The sequence below is a fragment of the Chaetura pelagica genome, unplaced genomic scaffold (genome assembly GCF_000747805.2).
Source record: "Chaetura pelagica isolate M959 unplaced genomic scaffold, ChaPel_1.0 scaffold2, whole genome shotgun sequence".
NCBI lineage: Eukaryota > Metazoa > Chordata > Aves > Apodiformes > Apodidae > Chaetura > Chaetura pelagica.
In genome coordinates this window covers 6,639,459-6,660,851 of record NW_009952796.1, presented here as the reverse complement: position 1 = coordinate 6,660,851, position 21,393 = coordinate 6,639,459, and the positions used below count along the sequence as shown (strand labels likewise).

The 21,393-nt window shown below is 43.0% G+C and overlaps 1 protein-coding gene across 1 annotated transcript in view; it reads right to left on the bottom strand.

The window, feature by feature from the left end:
* The window catches only part of CAPN14 (calpain 14), an 84,019-nt gene extending 70,756 nt beyond the window's left edge, over window positions 1-13,263 (bottom strand). The window contains 15 exon segments of the mRNA XM_009994823.1: window positions 35-168; window positions 2,964-2,997; window positions 2,999-3,121; window positions 3,754-3,826; window positions 5,423-5,429; window positions 5,751-5,829; window positions 6,980-7,045; window positions 7,720-7,894; window positions 8,133-8,224; window positions 8,946-9,016; window positions 9,019-9,064; window positions 9,698-9,816; window positions 10,718-10,766; window positions 13,037-13,137; window positions 13,140-13,263. Of these exon segments, the coding sequence (XP_009993125.1) occupies window positions 35-168; window positions 2,964-2,997; window positions 2,999-3,121; window positions 3,754-3,826; window positions 5,423-5,429; window positions 5,751-5,829; window positions 6,980-7,045; window positions 7,720-7,894; window positions 8,133-8,224; window positions 8,946-9,016; window positions 9,019-9,064; window positions 9,698-9,816; window positions 10,718-10,766; window positions 13,037-13,137; window positions 13,140-13,263 (1,293 nt within the window).
* Between the last annotated feature and the right edge of the window lie 8,130 nt (window positions 13,264-21,393).

The following is a 21,393-nucleotide window of genomic DNA, read 5'->3' as shown; positions in this document are numbered from 1 at the left end:
CCTGCTGAAGCTCCAGGTGAAAGTAAAGAGTCACTTCCCGCTCATCAAGAAAAACCTGGTGCTTGTTCCCAGGCTGATCCCAGGTGAAGAAAACTGGAGGCAGCTTTCTGTTGCTTTCCTGGTACTGTTGAGGGAAGAAACAGAAGAGTAATGTGATCTGCACCAATTCTGAACAGACAAAAGGCACATGGAAAATTCACAGGTATGGCATTAAGAAGCTTTACTCACACCTCAGATTTTTTTTTACAGCGCCAACAGGTAACAGGGCCTAACACCCTTTCTCTTTGCAGGACATAGCGGTTCTCAGCGTGTACCACACCTGCCCAAGACTAAATTAACGAAGAACAGGGCTTTCTGCAACATTATCAACAATGTAACAATACTTGCAAGGAACAGTAGCAAGGACTGGAAAGCTCCTGTCAATTTAAGCCACTGCAAAAGTGATTTCTATACCGGCAGAAACAACTGCAGATAGGAACTGCTCCAGAATTGCACACCCCTTCTAACCCATAGGTACCATGCACTTTGTTACCAGCTTGTCCTTTGCACTAGGGATCTGGCAGCAGATTTTTCAGAGCATCTGTGATCTGAGTGTACTGCAGAAGCAACCTAATCCCTAACCCTGACTCCATGCACGTGTCCTTGATCTGCCTGCCACTCTAGGCTCTTACAGATGTTTTGCTCTGTAGGCACTTTTCTGCAATAGGAGAATGGATAAAGTGTTGATCCAGGCAACACTGAACTAATTTTAATGCCACTGAGTGCCCAGTAAACAAGCCAAATAATTAATTCTGCTACCTAAGACCACTGTCACCTTCTGATTCTGGCAGTTCCTCAAAATATTTAGCCACTTTACTCCATGAATTCATATATTTCTTTATCAGTATTTTACTTGATAATAGAGCAAACTTTCTCCTGAAGGGTTCAGAGTTACTCCTCCTCATGCCCTTCATGATAAATTTAAAGTTTTTATATTCCACTCAATACTTCATTGACTTTAGTTCCAATACCTTAGATATTCTTGTCTTGCCATCTCTCTGTATTGATTGTGGCAACTGCTACAAACCTCAAACTGAAGTCCCAGCTGCCACTATTCCCCCTTGAATGCAGCACAGCAGCGTGCTGGGGCCACACTCAGATTCCCCCTGCCACAAGTTTAACTCACTTGTAACCCTGATAGTGCCCAAAATATTTAAGTCAGCATCCTGTCCCACTCAGGTGGGTTATGGTAAGGTTCAGGCCCATCCCACATGGTGGGTACAGGGAAAGTCAACATCTTTCAACAGCCACAGGGGCAAAGCTTTTAACAACCCAGTAGGCAAGATTAACTTCTATAATTCTCTGTACAGCACACAGGGGTAAGGAATATTACCCAGGAGGTTCAAACATGAATAGTTTTACTTAAAATCAGGTAAGGTTAAAAGCTTGTCCAAAAACCACACGGCAATAATATTCTCAAAGCAAGAGTTTACAACCAGCAAAACTTGGTAAGATTGTACTCTCGAAGCAAGCGGTTACAACTGCTACATTAGAAACAATCTAACCCTTATGTGCCCATAATAAGGTTAGAGACAGAGACAGAGATGAAAAAAAGATAAGCACCACCCTTGGATCCAGTGACAATCTTAGTGTGAAGCTGTGATTCCTGGATGGCAGGTGCGCACCAAGCGTTCCAAGTCTGCCTGTTATGACACCTAACCCTGCCTCTCCTAGGTGAGGCTTGGCCCACTTTGTGCAGGCTTGGTGTCGGGTTTTAGAATGTTCTGGAAATGAGTCGGTAGAGAATGGTGGTCCATGTGGTCACTTGATCCCCCTCAACAGGGTTGGCCAAACAGTGAGCTTTATTTTCATGCATTCTTTTTGTTCAATTGCCTCAAACAAAAAAGCGGGTCTTTCACACTCTACCTCCACAGGATTCCAACTGACTGCCTTATCTGGTGAGGACAGTGTCCTGTTTGTTAAGGTGACTGCTGAATGAGGGTTGCAGCTACAGAGAACAGTGTCCAGATGGCTACAGAATGAGGACCCCACCCACACAAATGCATTCTGTCCTGTTTCTCACAGCAGCTGTTTTCAGGATTCTACAATCAGGAAGGAGAGGCATCTTAATTCATGGTTACCATGCTAGAAATGCAGCAACTGGAAACACAAATGTGCTGCCCTGACCATACATTCAAACTAGTTCTTTTCCACCCCAAACTCAAAGGCTTCTCATTTAAGAGGTGTTCTGCATAATAACAGACTGGAAGATATGCCCTTTCATGATAAAAGGAGTACTTTTCCTGTTTTACATCACCCTCTAAAGTAGGACCCAATATTGCGGGTTCATCCAAAACGCCCCTAAGCCAAACAAGAAAAACATTTTTATGTCATTTTCCATCACAGAATTGGTTGCCAGCTTCACACATTATGCCTGGCATTGTACTGAATACATCACAGGTTATCTGGACCTCGAGACCCCACAGGGATTTGATCTTAGGGTGCAAAAGGCCCAGGAATAAGGAACTACATTTCCACTCATCTGCAATTAAGAGCTCATTTTTTTCTGTCATCTCTGGTGTATGGGCTAGCTGACTTCAGACCCCACTTGCTCTACTTCCAGAAGGGCTGAGCCTCTGCATTTCCCATTCACTTGACCTAAAATACTCCCTGGAGGTGCTGAGGATGCAAATTTTAATAGACAAGCTTAAAGTCCCAAAGAAGCTCAGTGCTGGCAATTGATTCTAGGTTCCTGCAGCTCATTTCATGCCATAACCAGCCCACTGCCCTATATTTGCCAGTAATGCATCAACTTTGATAGCAGAAGATAGTCAAAGTCCTTCAGTGGCTTATTTCTGATGTTTGTGTGGAGGGTTTAGAAGGAAGTGAAGGTTTCTGTTCTCAAGGTTGTGTTTATAGCTATAAGGTGCTGGTAACTGAGTCAGCAGAGCAAGGTTATCCCAGGGTAATCCAAAAGAGCAGACTTCCTCCTGCTGTGCTTCCTTTAACCCATCTCCCCCTCTTCAAGGGAGTACATCCACATCTTTCCATGTTCCTGGCTCATCAGATCTGGAGTTAATTCACAGATCATCAGATCTACAAAATGAATCTTGAAATCTCGCAGAGACATAGTGGGAAAAAACTATCAAGAAACATCTTGTCAGCAGTTTAGTTTAGTCCATATGGCTTATAAAAAGAAAAGGGAGCAGGGAACTTCGAAGCTGCACCACTCTGTGTTACATATGGTAATGCTCATATTTTATTGGGCAATAAAGAAGAAAGCGTCTGCTCTAACATAAAAATCTAGCAGTAGCAAATGTATGACTGAAGTTTCAGCAAAGGAAAGCAGCAGAGATTAAAGTGTCACCAAAAAGACAGCAGTGAAATTACGAGGGCGACAACATTGCCACCTCGTGGCAGAAGCTGTGAAGAAACCACAAACAAACAAGGAAAGCGAGACATTCCCAAAGCTATCTTAAAAAAAGGCAGGACAAAAGCTCCTGAAAGCTGCCCAAGCCTCCAGTGGCGCTGGCAACCTGGTAGTGTCCTGCTTCTCCCTCACTCTTGCCACTGAAGAACAGTGCGTCTCTTCCGTGACAGCATGACTACTGCTTCTTACATTGTCAAGCAGAAAAGTAGAGCAAGAAAGCAAGCATGGGCTGTTACAAAGCACATCACCTATGCCTTGACCTAAATGACAATGTGCTGCTTGATCTCCAGGCATAGCCTCAGAGCTACTGGCAGAGAGAGGAGAGTCAAGACTTGTGCCATTACTAAGAATTCTCCATCCTCCTTCTTTTTCCTCGGCAAAATCTCCTTCGGGCTCAACAGCTCCCACTTGTAAGAGCTAAGGGCAAAAGCATGAGGTGAATAACGAAACATGGCCTCAAATTCAAGGCAGAGGACACAGCCTTCCTTTATAAAAAGAGGCCAAATCCCTGTCCTGACATCTCCCATGTTCATCCCCCACTAAACACAGGTCCCTCATGCCTTCAAGCTACAGGAGACTCCACAAGGACTCTAGGTCCCATGAGATGTAGTTTAATGCCTCCAGTTCTCTCCAGCAGAAGCCAGAAATGCCCCTTTCCATTAGACAGCCCATTCAGTTGCGCATGCAGTTTGCAAATATTTAAAATATAAAAATCTAAATCTGTTTTGTTAGTTTACTTTCTGTCAAAGGAGACATAATAGAAAGAGTATTTGGCATAATAATTACATGGACAGCCAAGAGGCAGCTGGGAGCTGTTTAAAAGGCAGGCCTACAGTATGTTGCTCATTATGCCCTTCCACTGGAACAGCTGGTCATTATGTAACAGACATGCATCAGAGAAGTTACTGCCCTACAGACAAGATGAAAGTCACTTACATTCCCAATATCTCCCTTTGCTCTTCCCTCCTCCTTACCCCTGAGCCTCAGCAAATAGGTTCTGTGAAGAAAAACAAAGTGAAGCTTCCAAGGAAGGAACATGCTCTGCTTTGAAGAGGAATAGGACACAAGTCTACAGGTGCCTATAGTCTAGAATGCAAGCCACAGTCTTTCATGGATCCAAATAAAAAATTAAAGCAGAAGCAAACATAGAGCCCATTTGCCTCACTAGTTTATTCCTCCAATCTCACACAATTGTATTTGTACTCCCAGGACCTGAAGGTGGCTGACAAGAAAGCTGGAGAGGGACTTTTTATATGAGCAGGGGTAATGGCTTTGAGCAACCTGGTCTAGTGGAGGTGTCCCTGCCTATGGAGGGGTTTGGATCTAGATGATCTTTAAGGTCTCTTCCTTCCACTGGAACAGCTGGTCATTATGTAACAGACATGCATCAGAGAAGTTACTGCCCTACAGACAAGATGAAAGTCACTTACATTCCCAATATCTCCCTTTGCTCTTCCCTCCTCCTTACCCCTGAGCCTCAGCAAATAGGTTCTGTGAAGAAAAACAAAGTGAAGCTTCCAAGGAAGGAACATGCTCTGCTTTGAAGAGGAATAGGACACAAGTCTACAGGTGCCTATAGTCTAGAATGCAAGCCACAGTCTTTCATGGATCCAAATAAAAAATTAAAGCAGAAGCAAACATAGAGCCCATTTGCCTCACTAGTTTATTCCTCCAATCTCACACAATTGTATTTGTACTCCCAGGACCTGAAGGTGGCTGACAAGAAAGCTGGAGAGGGACTTTTTATATGAGCAGGGGTAATGGCTTTGAGCAACCTGGTCTAGTGGAGGTGTCCCTGCCTATGGAGGGGTTTGGATCTAGATGATCTTTAAGGTCTCTTCCAACTCAAACCATTCTATGATTGTATTATTTCCTCAAACAGCTAGGATTCCTTTGCAGCCACCTAATTCCAACACTTTGCAGCCTATGGATGACTTTTCACGGTCCCTCCTGTGCTAAAGGATCCTATGTGCCCTGAAACATACTGTTTGTTTAGAGCTCCTGCACAGTTACCTGTCACCTTGCATGCCATCCAGACCACAGCAATGTGGTCAGCATCCGATGCTCATACTATTTTTCCTGTGGCATTCAGTGAATGGAAAAGCAGAACTGAGCTTGTTGAAGCTTCATGTCTGAAGTGCGCCCAACTACGTAAGCACTGTCTGCTGGAGAAATACAAACCTATTGAGCCATTGCTTTGACACCAGAGTGTGCAAACAACTGTTACTTATCTTGACGCTGCTTAGCACTAATTCCTGCCTGAAGATGGCAGCAGCTTTCCTCCAAAAAACCTTCCTTCCCACTCAGCATCAGCCTTCCCTTTTCTAAAGTCAGCTATCACTCCAGTCTCCTTTCTATTCAAATTTTCCCCATGGATTTCTCAGTCTCACTAAGTTTTCTGGTCCATCTTGACAGGTCACCTGCAGAAAACAGTAACACTGTGCTTACCAAAGTCTCTGGAGTTCTCATTTGGTTTACATCACTGCACACTAGTGCTGCACACTAACAAATATTTTGTTTGTTCTCTGTCCTGGTTTGATCCAGGACGAAGCCACATTCCTACCTCATTGCAGTGGCATAGCACAATGTAGCCCATGGAGTGACCTCACAGATTAGTGTTTCCTGAACAGGGATGCTATGCTAGGGAAGAGGGAGCTGGGCTGACTAAGGGCTTCATTGGCAACATACAGCAGAAGAGACGACTTCACATCAGCTCCACATGCTCGGTCAATCTCTTACTCCTGCCTGGCTCTTCAACCCATCAGAGGAGCCAGACTGACAGGCATATCACTGATAAAGTCCATACCTAAAACCCTCCTGCTGTGTGTGAGACGCAGGTGTGCATAATCCAGTTCACAATATCTCTTCCTCTCTTTCCTAGTATCTCTTGCTAGAGGTATTGAATGTGTCTTCAACCACATCTATATCAAATGTCCAAAGCCCTGGAGTCTTTTGCCATCCTTGTCCACCTCCTTTTGAGGCTGGACAAAATAGTCATCCATCAATTCAAGAGAGGAAAGCTCAAGTTTTCTCCCACTCTTTGGAACCAACTGTTTTACTGTCCCTTACTTCTAGACAAATATCGTTAGGGAATCCTTCTGCAGATCAGTGGGGTCCTCCTGGAATTCTCTGCACAAAAGTCCACTTTTCAGGCCCTTACTTTAGCCTTGACTCGCAATTCTATCTGCAGTGTTTCTTGTTTTGGCCCTTGTATTCAAATATCTTTATTTCTCTATGGCCTCTCCTGTGACTTCAGAGGAAGGCTTTTTACCCCAAGTAGGTTTTCAGTTTGTAGGTGATGGTCTCAGCAGAGCCCTGTGAATCATTCCCACCCTTACAGATAGGCTGATCTATAGCCACTGTCCTTTATGTCAAGGTCATTATACTAAAATGGACACACATGAAAGTGAATCTTTACAAAGCGCACAGTCTCTTTTAGCCTTAGACTAAGAGAAGAGCATTGGGCAGGACACACCGTAGCTGCACTGACTAAGGGTTGAATCTATAACTGCAATAAAAACCGCTGACATCCAAACAAACTTGGGCCCAGGACATTAGGGCTAGTCTTGCCTTTCTAATACCAGTTACTGTGTAGGCATGGCCAGCAACAAACCCATTCTTCAGGACCTTTGTTTTCTGTATACAAGGAAGAGAAACAGAAGGTAAAGAAACCTTTTATTCTATCCCTACTGACATGGCACACTCATACCAACACCAGAAACCTGTACCTATGTGAGAAATTACTCTCAAAGGAAATGGAGAATGGTTTGAACTGTAAAAAAATTAAAGTCTAAGCTCCCAGCAGTTATATTTTGCAGCATGCTTGGGATTGGAGGGTTGATTGGGAAGGTCCCTTCCTAAATTGTAGATCTTTGGCTAGAGACCATCTCAATTCTAAAATGTCCAGGAGGTCAGAATAGTAGGCTCTCCCTACAGTAGCAGTGTTAGCATAAGGCCTGGAAGCCAATATTTTAATTAGTGTTCTGAACTACACACCGCCCTCTCTTAGCTATAAGTTCAGTCCATGAGTCTCTGTGTCACACTGCACCATCTGTAAAAGCAGAAAATTTAACAAAAATGGGAAAATGCAGTAGGTCCTTATTTAATAGAAGTTCTTTGACTGATAAACCAGGTCCTAAACATAACAACAGGGAGCTGAGAGTAGCAGGGAATCATCCATGTGCAAAGTTTAACATTAAGAATGTGATTTCTACAGAAAGTATCAGCTTTGACACTTTAGGAGTCACAGGGACTAGCTGTGCAAAGGGAATTTTAGCTGTGAAGCTATGTAATGTTACTTCAAGCACCACCCTTAAATGTGTCTGACAGTCCATGAGAGATCTGATGTAGGTTGCTCTTGTCAGGACATCCCATAGATCAGGAGGAGCTGCTGCAAGCTTGATCCTTATATTAACATAACCTGTAAAATCCACCAAGGCTTCTGAAACTTGCCCAATCTGAAGATCTTCATAGGAGCCACAGAGTCTAGCAAAAAAGACATTGACATAAGGTTATAGTCATAGATGATAGGTTGAGGAAGGCTGTAACTCACGGGTTTTTTTAGGGGCATATTTCTCAATTAGGAAGAGAGGAATCTAGCAAATTGCCTCCTAAAATAGTCTGAAAGGAACTCTTCACTTGCTATCATCCCTCACTGCACAGCAGTGAGAATGCGCTCATCGCTGTTTCTGCCTTAGCAAATGCTGCCACGGGACACTGATACAGTGTCTTCAGAGGCATATTGTGCCTTGAGAGTTTACTCTCCAATCTGAATTTCTTCACTACTGGAGTGCAACTTTCTCCACTCTTTCTGTTCTAATGATAACCACAAATGGAAACAACTGAAAATCATCTCCTTTGCTTTGATGTTTTTGTTCTGTTAACTAGGAATTTTCCTTGCCCTGCATGGATTATTTCAGCCCAAGATTAACCTACCCCATCAGTTATGTCTTGTTGCTCACTTCTTTGTCCCAATAAACCATCCCAGATAAAAGACCCTGGAGAGAAGCCAGTGTTCTCACAATGCCATGTGACTTGTTCAATGTGTTTGTTTTAGAGGACCTCAGATTAGGAATTTCTATCAAAACTAAAGTACAATTCCTCAGCAGACTCCCAAAGCAAAATTTGTTGGAGTTTTCTCAAATTGATAACACATCAAAGGAGGCATCAGAAATAATTCACTTTTGAAAATCAGGTTTTTTGGCCTTCCACTCCTCTGCATATTTACAAGGAAGGCATTATTCAAGCCAATACACTCCAAACAATTATAACATTCAGAGGACAACTCCCCAAGATAGGTCTGTTTTCACACCCACTCCTAAACCTTCGAATTTAAACTCCAAGGCCTGGATTGAAAACAGCTACTGTAGTGGCAGCTTTTGCTGTGTAATAATAGAAAGATGATAACAAGTTACCGCACTCCAAATGTGGCAAGGCCTAGGAGATGCATTTATAAACAAGAACAAACTGTGTAGGCACCAATCAACGTATCTTAGAGAGACTATTTATATAACTTGGAATGAATCACTTAAGTAGCATATGCCTTCTCCAGAAGGGCTCCCCAAAACACATTCTTACAGACTGAAGAAACAAAGACCATTCCACCAGTAGACTATCACCAACCACCACCTCAAGCCATTCACTGAAGTGCCAGAACTGTCAGGGGAAAGGAATGAGCTGGTGTTTCCCTTTGAAGGAACCTCCCCTTTAAACAACAGGAAAGGCAGAAAGGCAAGACAGCTTAGCTGTGGGCACACTGGGACAAGCTGCCTTGGAAGGGAAGGACTGCCTTAGGACAGTGGGGTGTGCTGACTCACCCACAGAACCAACTCCTCAACCCCACCCTGTCAGAGGAGAAGACAAAGCATGTATGAGGTGTAAAAAAGTACTAAACAGAAAAATGAGAAACAGCTGGGATTTTGCAGGAGTTCCTAAATGCAGAGTAGCAGAGTTGCATCAAGAGCTGGGCAAGAGGATAGAAGGTTGAAGCAGATGTGCTTAAGTCCTGCTATTGCCACTATGAACAAGAGTTCTGTCTGAATTAAAAGATGGATAGGGCATAGCTGGAAAGAAGGGCCAAGCAGAGGTATATTCTCAGAGCAGTTTGTACTTGATCCACTGCCTGCATTGCTTTGCGGGAGTGATGATGACCTACCTTCTAGGCTGGGATTCCCCCTGGCCACTTGCCCCTGGCCAAGGGGAACTACATATAAAATATCTAAGGGTGTGACACCAAAAGTGACAAAGGACTTCTGAAGACCTCTCTGCACTCTGGGGGAGCAGATGTACCCAGAAGTGGAAAATGCCAGCATATTTCCTCTCAAAGCTCTGGTTTTGAGGCACAACTGCAGCCAAGATGTCCTGATGGAACGTCAGGGCTTCAAGGGCTGCCAGGAACCAGCAGTCCTCTGCACTAAGATACACGGAAAAATGCAGCTGGCTGAAAAGTGAGAGTTGGCAGCTAGGTTCAGGAAATCACCAAGATTCTAGCCCCAAAACTGTTGTGTTGATGTCCTTACAATTATAAAAAATCATATACAGAAAATAAGACTATGCAGACGTGTGCTTTATTTACCTAACCATGACTTGTTTATAATTGCTCTCTCATGATTTTTCATTTGGATACTGCTTGGTTAAATAAGAAATTTAACAAGAAATAGCTCTCAATGGAAACATTCAGGTTTTTTTTCTGACACTGTGTGGGGTTTTTTCTGTTCTCTGTAAATGCACACCATTAAAAAACTTCTCCCTTTTTCTTAGAAAAAGTAAAACTTTTCAAAAGAGAAAAAACATTTTCAGTGGATTTCACATGCAAGACTGTACTTATCAGACTTCACGTTCAAGGGCGTAAAGCACTTAAAAATTAATTAAGTCCTGCTCCTATCTATTGTGCAGATGACAATATCTCCTTTTATTTTAGGCAACATGGACATAAAAAATATTTTCCTAACTGCAAAGCTGGATAGAGAATGCACTCACACTAAGCCTTAGATACAAAGATAGTGAAAGTCTCAGATCTTCCTGCTTCTGTGGTCTGTCAAGCAGCAGTATTACAGACCAGTAAGAATGCAGGAGGATCCCTTGTTAATGCAGTACAGAGCAACACTGAGAATGGCAATTTCAGCTTACAGAGACGCCTCTCACCCTTCAAATCACACTTTGAGCCTATCCCATCTCAATGATTGCTTCATGCAGACCATGACAAGTAAAGAGGTAAGGATATGCGCACCTTTTATTTCTATACCACATTTTATACAGTCAAAATTCCACACAAAATGCTAGTTTATTTTTATAAAGTAGCTTCCTTACCCACCAAGCCTTGGCAGAGACCAAGTTGCTTTCTGTTTGCAGTGGACTTCTATGCATAGCCTGGGAAGCACAAAACCAAAAAGAAAAGAGGGAAACAGCTAAGTCACTAACGTAAGTTGGTTTAGCTTGAAGTCAAGGACTTCTGCATGCAGAGTTGCAAGCTCATAAGAGGGGAAATCCAGCAAGTTCCTTGTCTAGGATATAAAAACCTCTTAGATACATGACACAAAACACTCCTGCCTGTTGAAAGCTTTCAAAATACTTAGGGTCCCTTTGACCCAGCAGACATTATTCTGTTTCAGATATATCTCTACTGTTATCATGTGCTCTGGCTAACATGACACAGGTCTAGGTAAACATATGTGCTTGGTCTGCATTGAATTTGGTCTCCAACATAAGCCATTAGCACTCAGGTCCTTTGCTATGGATCTCCACAAACATCTTGCTGAGAAGGCAACCCTTCAGACCTGCCAGCTCTGCTCCTCCATAATTACTGACAAGTTTCAGCCAAAATAGGCTACAATATCAGAGCATAATTGTTAAAACTTTCAGCTGACCTAGTTGACATCTCCACAATTTGACAATCGAGCTACAGAATAACTGATGGCTGCTATAGAAGTTCCTATTGCTGTGACAACATCGGGTCTGTGAATAATTATTTGAGAAAAATTATGTTGTTATTTTTTTCCCCTCACAAGTACTTCTGGGTTAAATTAATAACCTAAGTGTCAAACTTACGTTTCACTCTGATGACACATAAATTGCTCAAGCTAATTTTCACATTATTGGTTTCCTCTCCAGGCAGTAGTAGAGAAACAGCAAACCCTCAGAAGGCAGGTACAGTAATTAGATACCAACCCCTGTCCTTAGTGAATTAGGGTGTCCAGTTTGCAGGCCATCAGTCATAGATGTAGCAAGCTACAAGCCTGCAGACTGGATGGCAGAACCTCAGCATTTTTCCTGCAGCACAGGGAATGAAGGAAGCACAACATCCTTCCTCATATCTCTGAGGTAGAGGGACAACTGAAGGACTTTGCAGAGGCCAGGACTCATGTTCCCCTCCCAAATACCTTTATGTTGATACAGCTGGCTCACCCACAGCGTCCAGCACAACCCAGCTCAGGCCCCTGAATACTGCCTTCTTTCATCACCTGCAGATCCTGACTTAACATGAACCTTCTGCAAGATGAAATTGTGTATGAAACTGTGAGAACCTGGGCTGCTACACTCAAGCTCACCTGAATAATTTGCAAAGGTGCCTTTACTTTCCCAGTGATTTTCATGAGTTTTGCAGAAACTCAGCCCTTCTAGGAAATTGGTTAAATCTGAAAAAATTATGACAGCTCAAAAAGAACTTAGCTAGGAGATGCTACCTGCTATTATCAGGCAGGATTCCCTGACAGACATGGTAACATAAGCAGTGAGTGCTACTGAAATTCTCAGCTACATGTGAAGATATGATTGTCAATATGTTGCTCAGTGGCTCTGTAAGAACAGAACTGCCATTGCTAGCAATAGGCTAGAGTTAACAGGCCTTATCTAACCATGCTGAGCCGCTATCCTGGCCTCCTAGCCTTGTTATTATGGGAACTTGCTCTGTGTTCAGCACTTGCAACCAAGTGTCTCTTGTTGTGGTGTTCAGTTTAAGCATGGGATACCAGCAAAGGCCTTGGATATATGTGCATAAGTAGAAAACAGAGGTCCCAGAACTAAAAATACTGATTGATGATCAATTACTGATTGTGGCAGTAGCTCAACCTCGAGATCTGGGAAGAGACTGCTGTAAGTACAATAAAGAACTGACTAAACAGTTAAGTAGGAAAAAAAACCAGCCCAGCAAGAGGATAAGACACCTGCCACTGCCTCCAGGTTCACAACGTTGTGATTCATGGGAGAGGGATCAAAGGCTAAGGGCTGTCTAGGAATTCAGAAATCTTCTAAAAGATCGAGATCTTGATTTCTGGAGAGAGGGGCCATCACCAAGAGAACTGTCAACATGGAATCATGGTGGGATGCTGTGAGCTCCAAAGACACTGACTCCCCTCACTCTCCTTTGCTTGGTACCTTTGCCTGCTCCAAGCATTGCTGGATATAAACTGAATAAAGCTGGTTATAATTTTGGGCAGCAAATGCTTCAAAGGCAATAATGAAACTCCATGTACCACAGCTTGCAAAATGACAGCTGATACAGAAAGGGTAATCTCAAGAAGCATTAAGGCACACCTAAATCAAAGTGCAAGAGTAGTCTGCTGACACTATTTACTGGCTATAAACTATAATAATCCTTTTACATTAGATTATTCACTGAAAGTCAGTTACAGGTGGCCTATTCCACTGTAAATTTTGAGGTAGTTTTTTTAGCAGTGTTCCAGTTCCAACAGAGCTGATGTGAGCAGGAAAGTTGTAATCTGTGAACAGGTGTTCTCCACGCATGTCTCCAGCAAAGCCTGGTAGTTCTGCCAGATGGCTGGGCTGTGTTTTTGAAATATACTTGTGCCTAAAGGCCCTGGTGACTTATTTTTCTTCAAGCATGGCAGAAAAGCCATGGTGAAGTCTACAGTAACACCAGGATAATTTTTTCCACCAAGGATTTTGCAGGGATCTCACCCTGCACAGTCCTGCGATAAACTCCTGATTTCTTGGGATGAGGTGTGTCTTTTCCACAAGAATTCCTGATAATTAAAACAAGTGTAAAAAGTCAATTTAATCACAGCTTTTAAAATTTTCTCTGTAGCCAGCAGAGGGTGGAGGGTGGGAGAAATACAGGGGGTGACACTTCCAGGAGTAGGGACCCATCTGATTCTACTCTAGCACCTACCACTGCATTTTCAAGGCTTTACATTCACCGTACATCTGAGTGAAATAAAAATTAGTGACCTCAATAACTCCTACTGGAGCTTCGAAGCCATACACACAGCTATTCTGAGTCTCTCTCCAGACTATTTTAGGCTCCCAGTATATTTTCATAACATGCGGCAACATGAATCACAGTCTTTATTCAATCTCATTTTGGCATGTAGTCCATTCTCTTAAAAAAAAAAAAAAAAAAAAAAAAAAAAAAAAAAAAGTAGGAAAATGGGTGTTACAAAGACATTACAAACACTCAATGGTTATTTTGCCCCTTTTGCCTCATTTTGGAGAATGAGACAATCTTCCCCAAGAGATCACATTCCATCTTGCTGATTACCACAGATTCACATATGAAATAGCATGCTGAGATTTCTTTTTCTTGTAACATCCAAGACAGATGTTTCTCATCCTCCCTCACTGAAAACAGCAAAGAATGATTTCACAGCCCTTTTTTTTAACATTAGCAGCTAAGTTAAACATTAGCAGTCATCACCTTTTGCTGCCAGCGGTGGGCTCCTAGGAGAAATCGTTATTAAAACCTCAGTAGGGAAATCATGCTCAAACGTGGTAACAAGGTGATCACAATCATAGCCTTCTCATTACAGTGTAGACTGAAAAAAGCCAATTGAGCTACAAAGTTCAAGAAATGGTTCACATGCCATAACTATACAGTATTTGGAAGGCTTCCTTGAAGAGGAGGCTCTCTGAGTCTCAAAATCATCACCCCAGGCACTCTAGGAAACTGTTCTCGGTTAGGAACCAGTGGGTTGTTACTCACATCAAAGTTGAAGGTCACTGGCATTCACTGTGAGAAACCAAACAACCTCAGATTGCACTATCCTCCCATGCAGAGCCCTCATTACTTATAAAACCACTCTACAACTGATTCACGAGGCCTGATCCTCATGGACAACCCAGAGAAAATCTTTAAAATATAAACCTGGAAATAAAAATGCAATTTTCTATTGTACAGTAGAGATTTCAGACGTGAAAATGGACTCAAGTGCCTAACAACTTGCCTACTTTTTTTTTCCAGATGAAAAATACTGTCTCTCCCTCCAGACCCTGCCTTTTTATAGCCACTGACCTTCACAGCTTCAACAAGAGCAACAGAAACACAGATTAAGGGAAAAACAAGAGGACAAAACAGCCTAGAGATTGGTTGCACTTTATATAGACAGACAAAACATGTACGAAGAAGAATTTCTCATTTTGCTGCTCCCCAGGAAAAGAACTGTTGAGCAAACTACATGCTTTGAGATACACTGAAGAGCAAATACTTGATTTTTTGGTCTGGCACCCACAATGCCAGATAAAATAACTGTAACCCTTCACCAGTTCATACTTCAACCTGGCATTTATTTGAAAATGAAGAAAAAAATATGGATAGGCCTTGAAAACCTATGAAAAAAAACCCTAATGTATTAAAAAATTGAGGTTTGAATCACCTGAACATGTAGCCTTATTTTCAAGAAACTGAGCCAGCAGCCGTGACTGTAACCATGTCCGTTGAGAGACAATAATGCAGCTACTTCATATGTTTTGAAAAACAGAACCTGCCTGTAGGTGTATTATTTTAAACTCTTTTCCAAATTAACTGAAAATCTCTGAACAAAAGATGAAGCATTTTATGTGTCATGAAGAGTCACTGCTTAGACAGCTACAAGATGTTCCACCTCCTGGTTTAATTTGTTGGGCTAATGTTAATGGTTGGGCTTCAACAAGGCCAAGTGCCAGGTCCTGCACTTGGGCCACAACAACCCCAGGCAATGCTACAGGCCATGGGAAGTGTGGCTGGAAAGCGTCTGGCAGAAAAGGACCTAGGAGTTCTAATTGACAGGTGGCTGAATATGAGCCAGCAGTGTGACCAGGTGGCCAAGAAAGCCAATGGCATCCTGGCTTGTATTAGAAATAGTGTGACCAGCAGAAGCAGAGAGGTGATTGTCCCCCTGTCCTCAGCACTGGTGAGGCCACACCTGGAGTCTTGCATCCAGTTTTGGGCACCTCGATTCAAGAGAGATATCGAGGTGCTGAAGTGATTACAGAGGAGGGCAACGAAGCTGGTGAAGGCTCTAGAGAATAAATCTTATGAAGAACGCTTGAAGGAGCTGGGAATGTTTAGTTTGTGAAAGAGAAGGCTGAGGGGAGACCTCATCAATCTCTACAACTATTTGAAAGGTCATTGTAGAGAGGCTGGGGCTGGTCTCTTTTTCCAAAAGCCTCTTACTCTCTGAGATAATAGGCAATGCTGGGGCAGTGGGCAATTCAAGAGCTAACCATGCAGTTGACAGAGCTCAGCCTGGCTCCTCTGGTCTAACAAAGATCATTTGTATCTAGGCTGAGGTGCCTCTCCCAGTTGTGTGGAACAGAGCAAATGTTTGTATGCAAAATAATAAATTTTAGGGTGAGCAGAACGAACTATGTGGGGCCATTTTTTACAACCATTCTCATAATACAGCAGAATATTAGCTACAGAAATTAGCAGTCATTAATCAAAAGGAAATGTGACCGTATTAGGCTTTGTTAATCTTTATTAGTCTCTAAACACACAGTACTGAAACAGCACTTGCAGGTACAACCTCAAGTCTTTGACTAAACTTAGAGGTGTATTTCAGAAGTAAAATGTCAGTTTATTGCCATTCTTCCAGTAGGCTTTGTAGCAAATAGAAATATCTTGAAAAGAAGTACTGAATTGTGTTTTCTTATAAAATGAATACACATACAGACAGGTGGAGGACCTTTCACTGAGCTTCCCATGCTTAGATTATCTGCCCCAAAGTTGGTGCTGAGATTTTCAAGGCCAAGCAGTGAACTTGCTCAAGAACCTCCCACTGATTTAAGAAGTCTGTAGCAAAAATGCCTGGATGGATCTCAGAACTTCAAACAATATCCCTTTAAGCAAAAATTAATTTTTTTAGATTTCGGTTGAGAATTTAAAATGCATATTCTTTGCTATGTAAATTGTCCCAACTACATCAAAACTAGTAGAAATATGAAAACTTCATTTACTCAAGCTTTGTCCTTTAACACTTAAGCTTACAACATCCTGTTCATAATCACCTTAATCATTAGAACTTCTGACTGCCCACAACTCCTGTTAAAAACAGATGAAACTTTTGATCTCTGTAGAATACTTTGTGCTCAAGTATCAACTAAACCATCCCGAACAGCAAAACTGAGAGAACAAGGGTGCAAAACATTTGGATTAGCCTGTGTTCCCAACCATTTGGCAGGCAGAAGCTTGGAGCTGCAACATGCAGGGCAGCTGACACGGCTCATCTAGTTACTTAACATCACAGTCATTCTTCTCATGTTTGCTGATACGAACTTTTTGCCTTTCCCTTCAACACTTCTATAGAAAGTAAAGCAGCAGCTGCTGCATTCAGCACAGCCAGCAGCATCATATAACCCATAAACCCATTTAATCCTAAAGGACGGCTTAGACTCAGCACCATGCCTCCAAGAAGTGGTGACAGGAGTTACACACCTTTCAAACCTCTAAGAAATCCCCCTACATAGTGCTTGGCATTTGATGTCCTACCTTCTTCAAGTGTGTCCTCACAGTGAAGGATAATTGTTTCACTAGCAGTGATGCCTGCTGTTTATAAATAATATATAAGTTATCTGTACTTATGTGTGCTTTTGTATGCACATGTGTATATATATATACACACGTTTCACCTATGTAACCTCAAGAGCCAGTCCTAACCTATCAAGTGCTGTGGCAGAAGCAGGAGGTGGGGAAAAAACCATACTGAATAATGATAGAAAATTTCTGAACAGCCCAATCCAAAACATTCCACAGAAGACATGAAAGAACATCATGCAGACTACTACTTGACTCACCCATTGCTTCAGAGGATGGCGGCCTCCTTATTAGCCATTTGATTATTCAGTTCACAAAACTCGGTGTCTCCATATATCACTGACAAGGCAGAACAGGAATTTGCATTCAACTGTGTCTTAATACATTCTAAAAGAATTTCTGCTTTCTGGTTACAAAAAAGTTCAGAAAGGAAATCCCCTCAAAACCCCCACATCTTCTCAGAACAGATAGTGCCATAACAGGTTTTTCACTTTGTCAATCACTATATCAAACAATTTCTAAAAAGAGCATTTACGTAAGGTTGAGGGATGTATATGTCTGTATATGTCTGTCGTGGTATGGGCCTAACACAACAAAGAAACAGGTGCATGGCTGCTCAATCTACTCCCCCCTTCACACACATTCTTGGATGAGGAGGACAAAGGCCAACTAGAAGGTTAAGATCATTTACAGTCGTGGACAAAACAGACTCAACTTGGGAAAAAATTATAATTTAATTTCACACTAATCAGATGCACACAGACAACACAAAGAACAGTGCTTACATACCCTCCTTCCAGGGCCCAAATTACTTTGTTCCTGATTTCTCTACCTCCTTTCCCCCAGAAGGCTAAGGGATGGGATTTAGAGTCAGTTCACAGGCTGGTGGTTCCTGCTGCTCCTTTCTCCTCAGGAAGAAGGATTCCTTACAGTCCTCCTTCCCCATGGGGTCCCTCCCTTGGGAGAGAGTCCTCCACAAACCTCTACTTCATGAGTCCTTCCCACGAGGTCCGGAGCTGCTCCAGCCTGGGCTTCTCACAGAGTCACGGGCTGCTTCAGGAACGGACACCTCCCCTGGCGCTGGGGTCTTCCAAAGCTGCGTAATCAGAGTCCACTGGCCAAGTTCTCCCCTCCTGGTGCCCCCAGGGAATGTTCCACCACGTTCCTCCATGAGTGCAGGGGGACACCCTGTTGTCATCTCGCCATGGGTTGCTAGGAAACTTCTGCTTGGGCACCTTCTTTCCCTTCTTCCTTACCAGCCACCAGCACCACTCTGCCTCTCCAGCTCAGCTCCTTGTAACTGGTCCCTCTTCTCGGGTCTTATCTCAGTTCTTCCATATGTCAATCGCTGAGGCCCATCTATTGTCTCTCTAATGGCTCCCTGGCTGGGTTTGGAGCAGGGGGAGCTTCTCAGCTTCTTACTGGAGCCACTATTGGGGCCTTTCCCCACTACTACAAATCCCACCAAACCAAACCAGCACAATATCCTATGACAGAGAGTCAAAACCACCTAAGAGCTCCAGGAGAAACCTAAGAGCTTTTGCATGGCAACTATGGCAAAAGGCTCGGAGGATTTTTCTTTCCAGCACTATTACAGACACCACATGGGTTAGTGATGTCTGTCTCCTGTATGCAATATAACATGCTTTCTTTGCCTTACAGATTAAGGAGTAAACCCTCTGGAGGCAAGCATGCCTCCCACTCACTGTATATACCTTATCCAAGCCCACATTGTCCATTTCTGGTGCCACTTCTGGATACCAGCACCTTTTTCCACTCCAGGCAATAATGAATAAGAGCAGTATGGACAGGATAGGGAAGAGAACAATGTGCATACCAGGACACTTCAGAACAATTGTAGGAGAAACATAATAGAGAATATTTTAGAGGAATATGAAGGAGCAATGAGGGCAGGAGAAGAAGACAGCAGCTTTCTGATCTGTAAAGACAAAGCAATAAGTGAGGAAATGGATGGACTACACTGGAGACAATTTTATTTCTAGGCCATAGGACAACATCAGGAGGTCAAGATGTTTGGGCTAGGTGAACCAGAGGAAATTCACCACTCCTTACTTATCAAATTAGCATATTTGGTTTAATTCTGGGGGCCCACAGAGCCTTCCTCTCCCTTCATCCTTTTCCCACAAACCTGACTATGCCCTGTTGAATCCATTGCTACCTGAACTTTTGACACTGTCTATTTAGGTTTCTTACTTGGTAATGAACAGAGACAGTAACTGCACTGTCAGGAAGTTTTAGTGAATTACACTGCTCCCCCAAGCTTCTTTTAACTATCAAAGTGTTAAGGTACTGAGACAACAGCACTTTTCAAACTTGGTCACTTGCTATTGTCCCCATCCCTGTTTAAGAAATGGAGTAAACTACAAAAACAAATTACAATTTTCAGTTCAAATTCTGGAAAAAAAAACCCCTAATTATACTCTAAACTTCCTTTCCTAATTTTACTTCCCCTTTTGGCAAGCTGTGTACTTCAAGGTAAACAGAGTCCCTGAAGAAGTCAGCCTTCCAGAGAGAAATGGCTAAGAAAACAGTGAAAAATAAATAAAATTGTGCAATGTTTGTGAGTCACCTAAAGAAAGCTATAAAAACTGTAAACTTCGTTTATGGTCTGCCCTGATGATAAAGAATTCAAAGGTAGGGGACTCTCTTCAGACAAGGCAAGGCAACTTTTTTTTTTTTTTTTCCCCATTTGAGCATTGAGTAGACATATTTATGATTAGCATAACTTAGTGTTCAATATCTATCCTACTCTTGTAAACATGGGACAAGCCTGCCTCTGCCATACCTGTAGCAGTCAGCTCCCACAGTTTGCACAACAAAAACTTTGCTTTCCTCCTACATTCATTGTATTCAGGAAAAGCATCAAGGTGGCCTGGGGAGATTGACAATCAAAGGCTTCCTGACCTGACCTTTACTCAGTTCTAAGGATACATAAGCAAGCACCAAAGAGACTCCAGATATAGTTGTAGAAATACCAGAACGGCATTGGAGGAGTACAGACCTTAAATAGCAGAACTAGCTAAAAGATTAAAGCGCTTTTTTTTTTTTTTTTTTTCCCCCTACAAAATGAGGAATTCATGCCAAAACATATTGTTTTCTACAGGGCTCTTCATTTTCAGAAGCTTTCTCTGGAAACGAGTAATCAAATTCTTAGAGACAAAAGTTGTTATTTATAAAACTAAAGAAATTATGGTAATTTGTTTAAGGAGGTTTCAAAACATTAATTCCATTAGCTTTAGGCATTGGCAGGAACGCAGAAAAGCCTGAACTTCAGAAAATACAGACAGCTTGCAATTTTCTTCCAGAAAAATAAAGCTGGTCCCTGCAGTCATTGCTTGCACCTCCTGTGTCAGGCCATGCCACAGGGCCTCTAAGCATATGGGATGGATCACCAAACAGGAGCACCCAGGAAAATTGCTATTTCTGCAGCCAAATACATACAAAGGGATCTGAATCATTGTCCAGGCACCTGAGGCCACACTTGTCTCTGAGTGTCCCCTCTCTGTGAAAAACAACTGCATTTAATCCACTGCACCACCACCTCTGCTTAAACAAGGCCTGGGTTTCTCCTGTGTGCAAATAGCTAGGAAAGGGCAGGAGCCTGCCACACAGCAAGAGCACTTCCAGAACTGACTCTTGCCACATTTCTCAGTCCCAGTGGAGAAACTCCAGTGAAAAAGCCATTCAGAGATACTTCAGGAAAGTTTCCCTATTCTGTCCCAGTCACTTATAAGTCAGAAGAGCCTAACAGTGCAGCATTGCGGCTTGGCCCTGGGGATGTGCTTATCTTGGGCCATGCAGTCTTCAGTCAGCAGCTGTCCCTGTCAGCCCTAATTGCTGAAGGGACAAAGGACTGCAGACAGCAGCTAATTTGCCTGTGTCATCTGCTTAAATGGTGAACTCTCCCGGGCACAGCCTTGCCTCTGCAAGTTCCTGAGAAGCGAGGGGCAGCAGTAGTGCAGCCGTGTCACTGGTCTGGGGAAGGGCTGGGGATGGCAGTGCTCACAAACCCGCTGGCTCCCTGTCGAATCCGCGCGCACAAGAGTTTACTCCAAAGTGAACAAGGGAATAAAATGGCCGCCGTGCTGCACATCCCCGTACCGACCTCACTAGCGCGAGCTGTACCCCCCGGGTACACCCGGGCCGCACCGCCCCCTATTCCCCTCCCCCTCGTGTCGCGTCCCGCCCCATCGTGACGCCTCTTGGGCGGTCGCGCCCG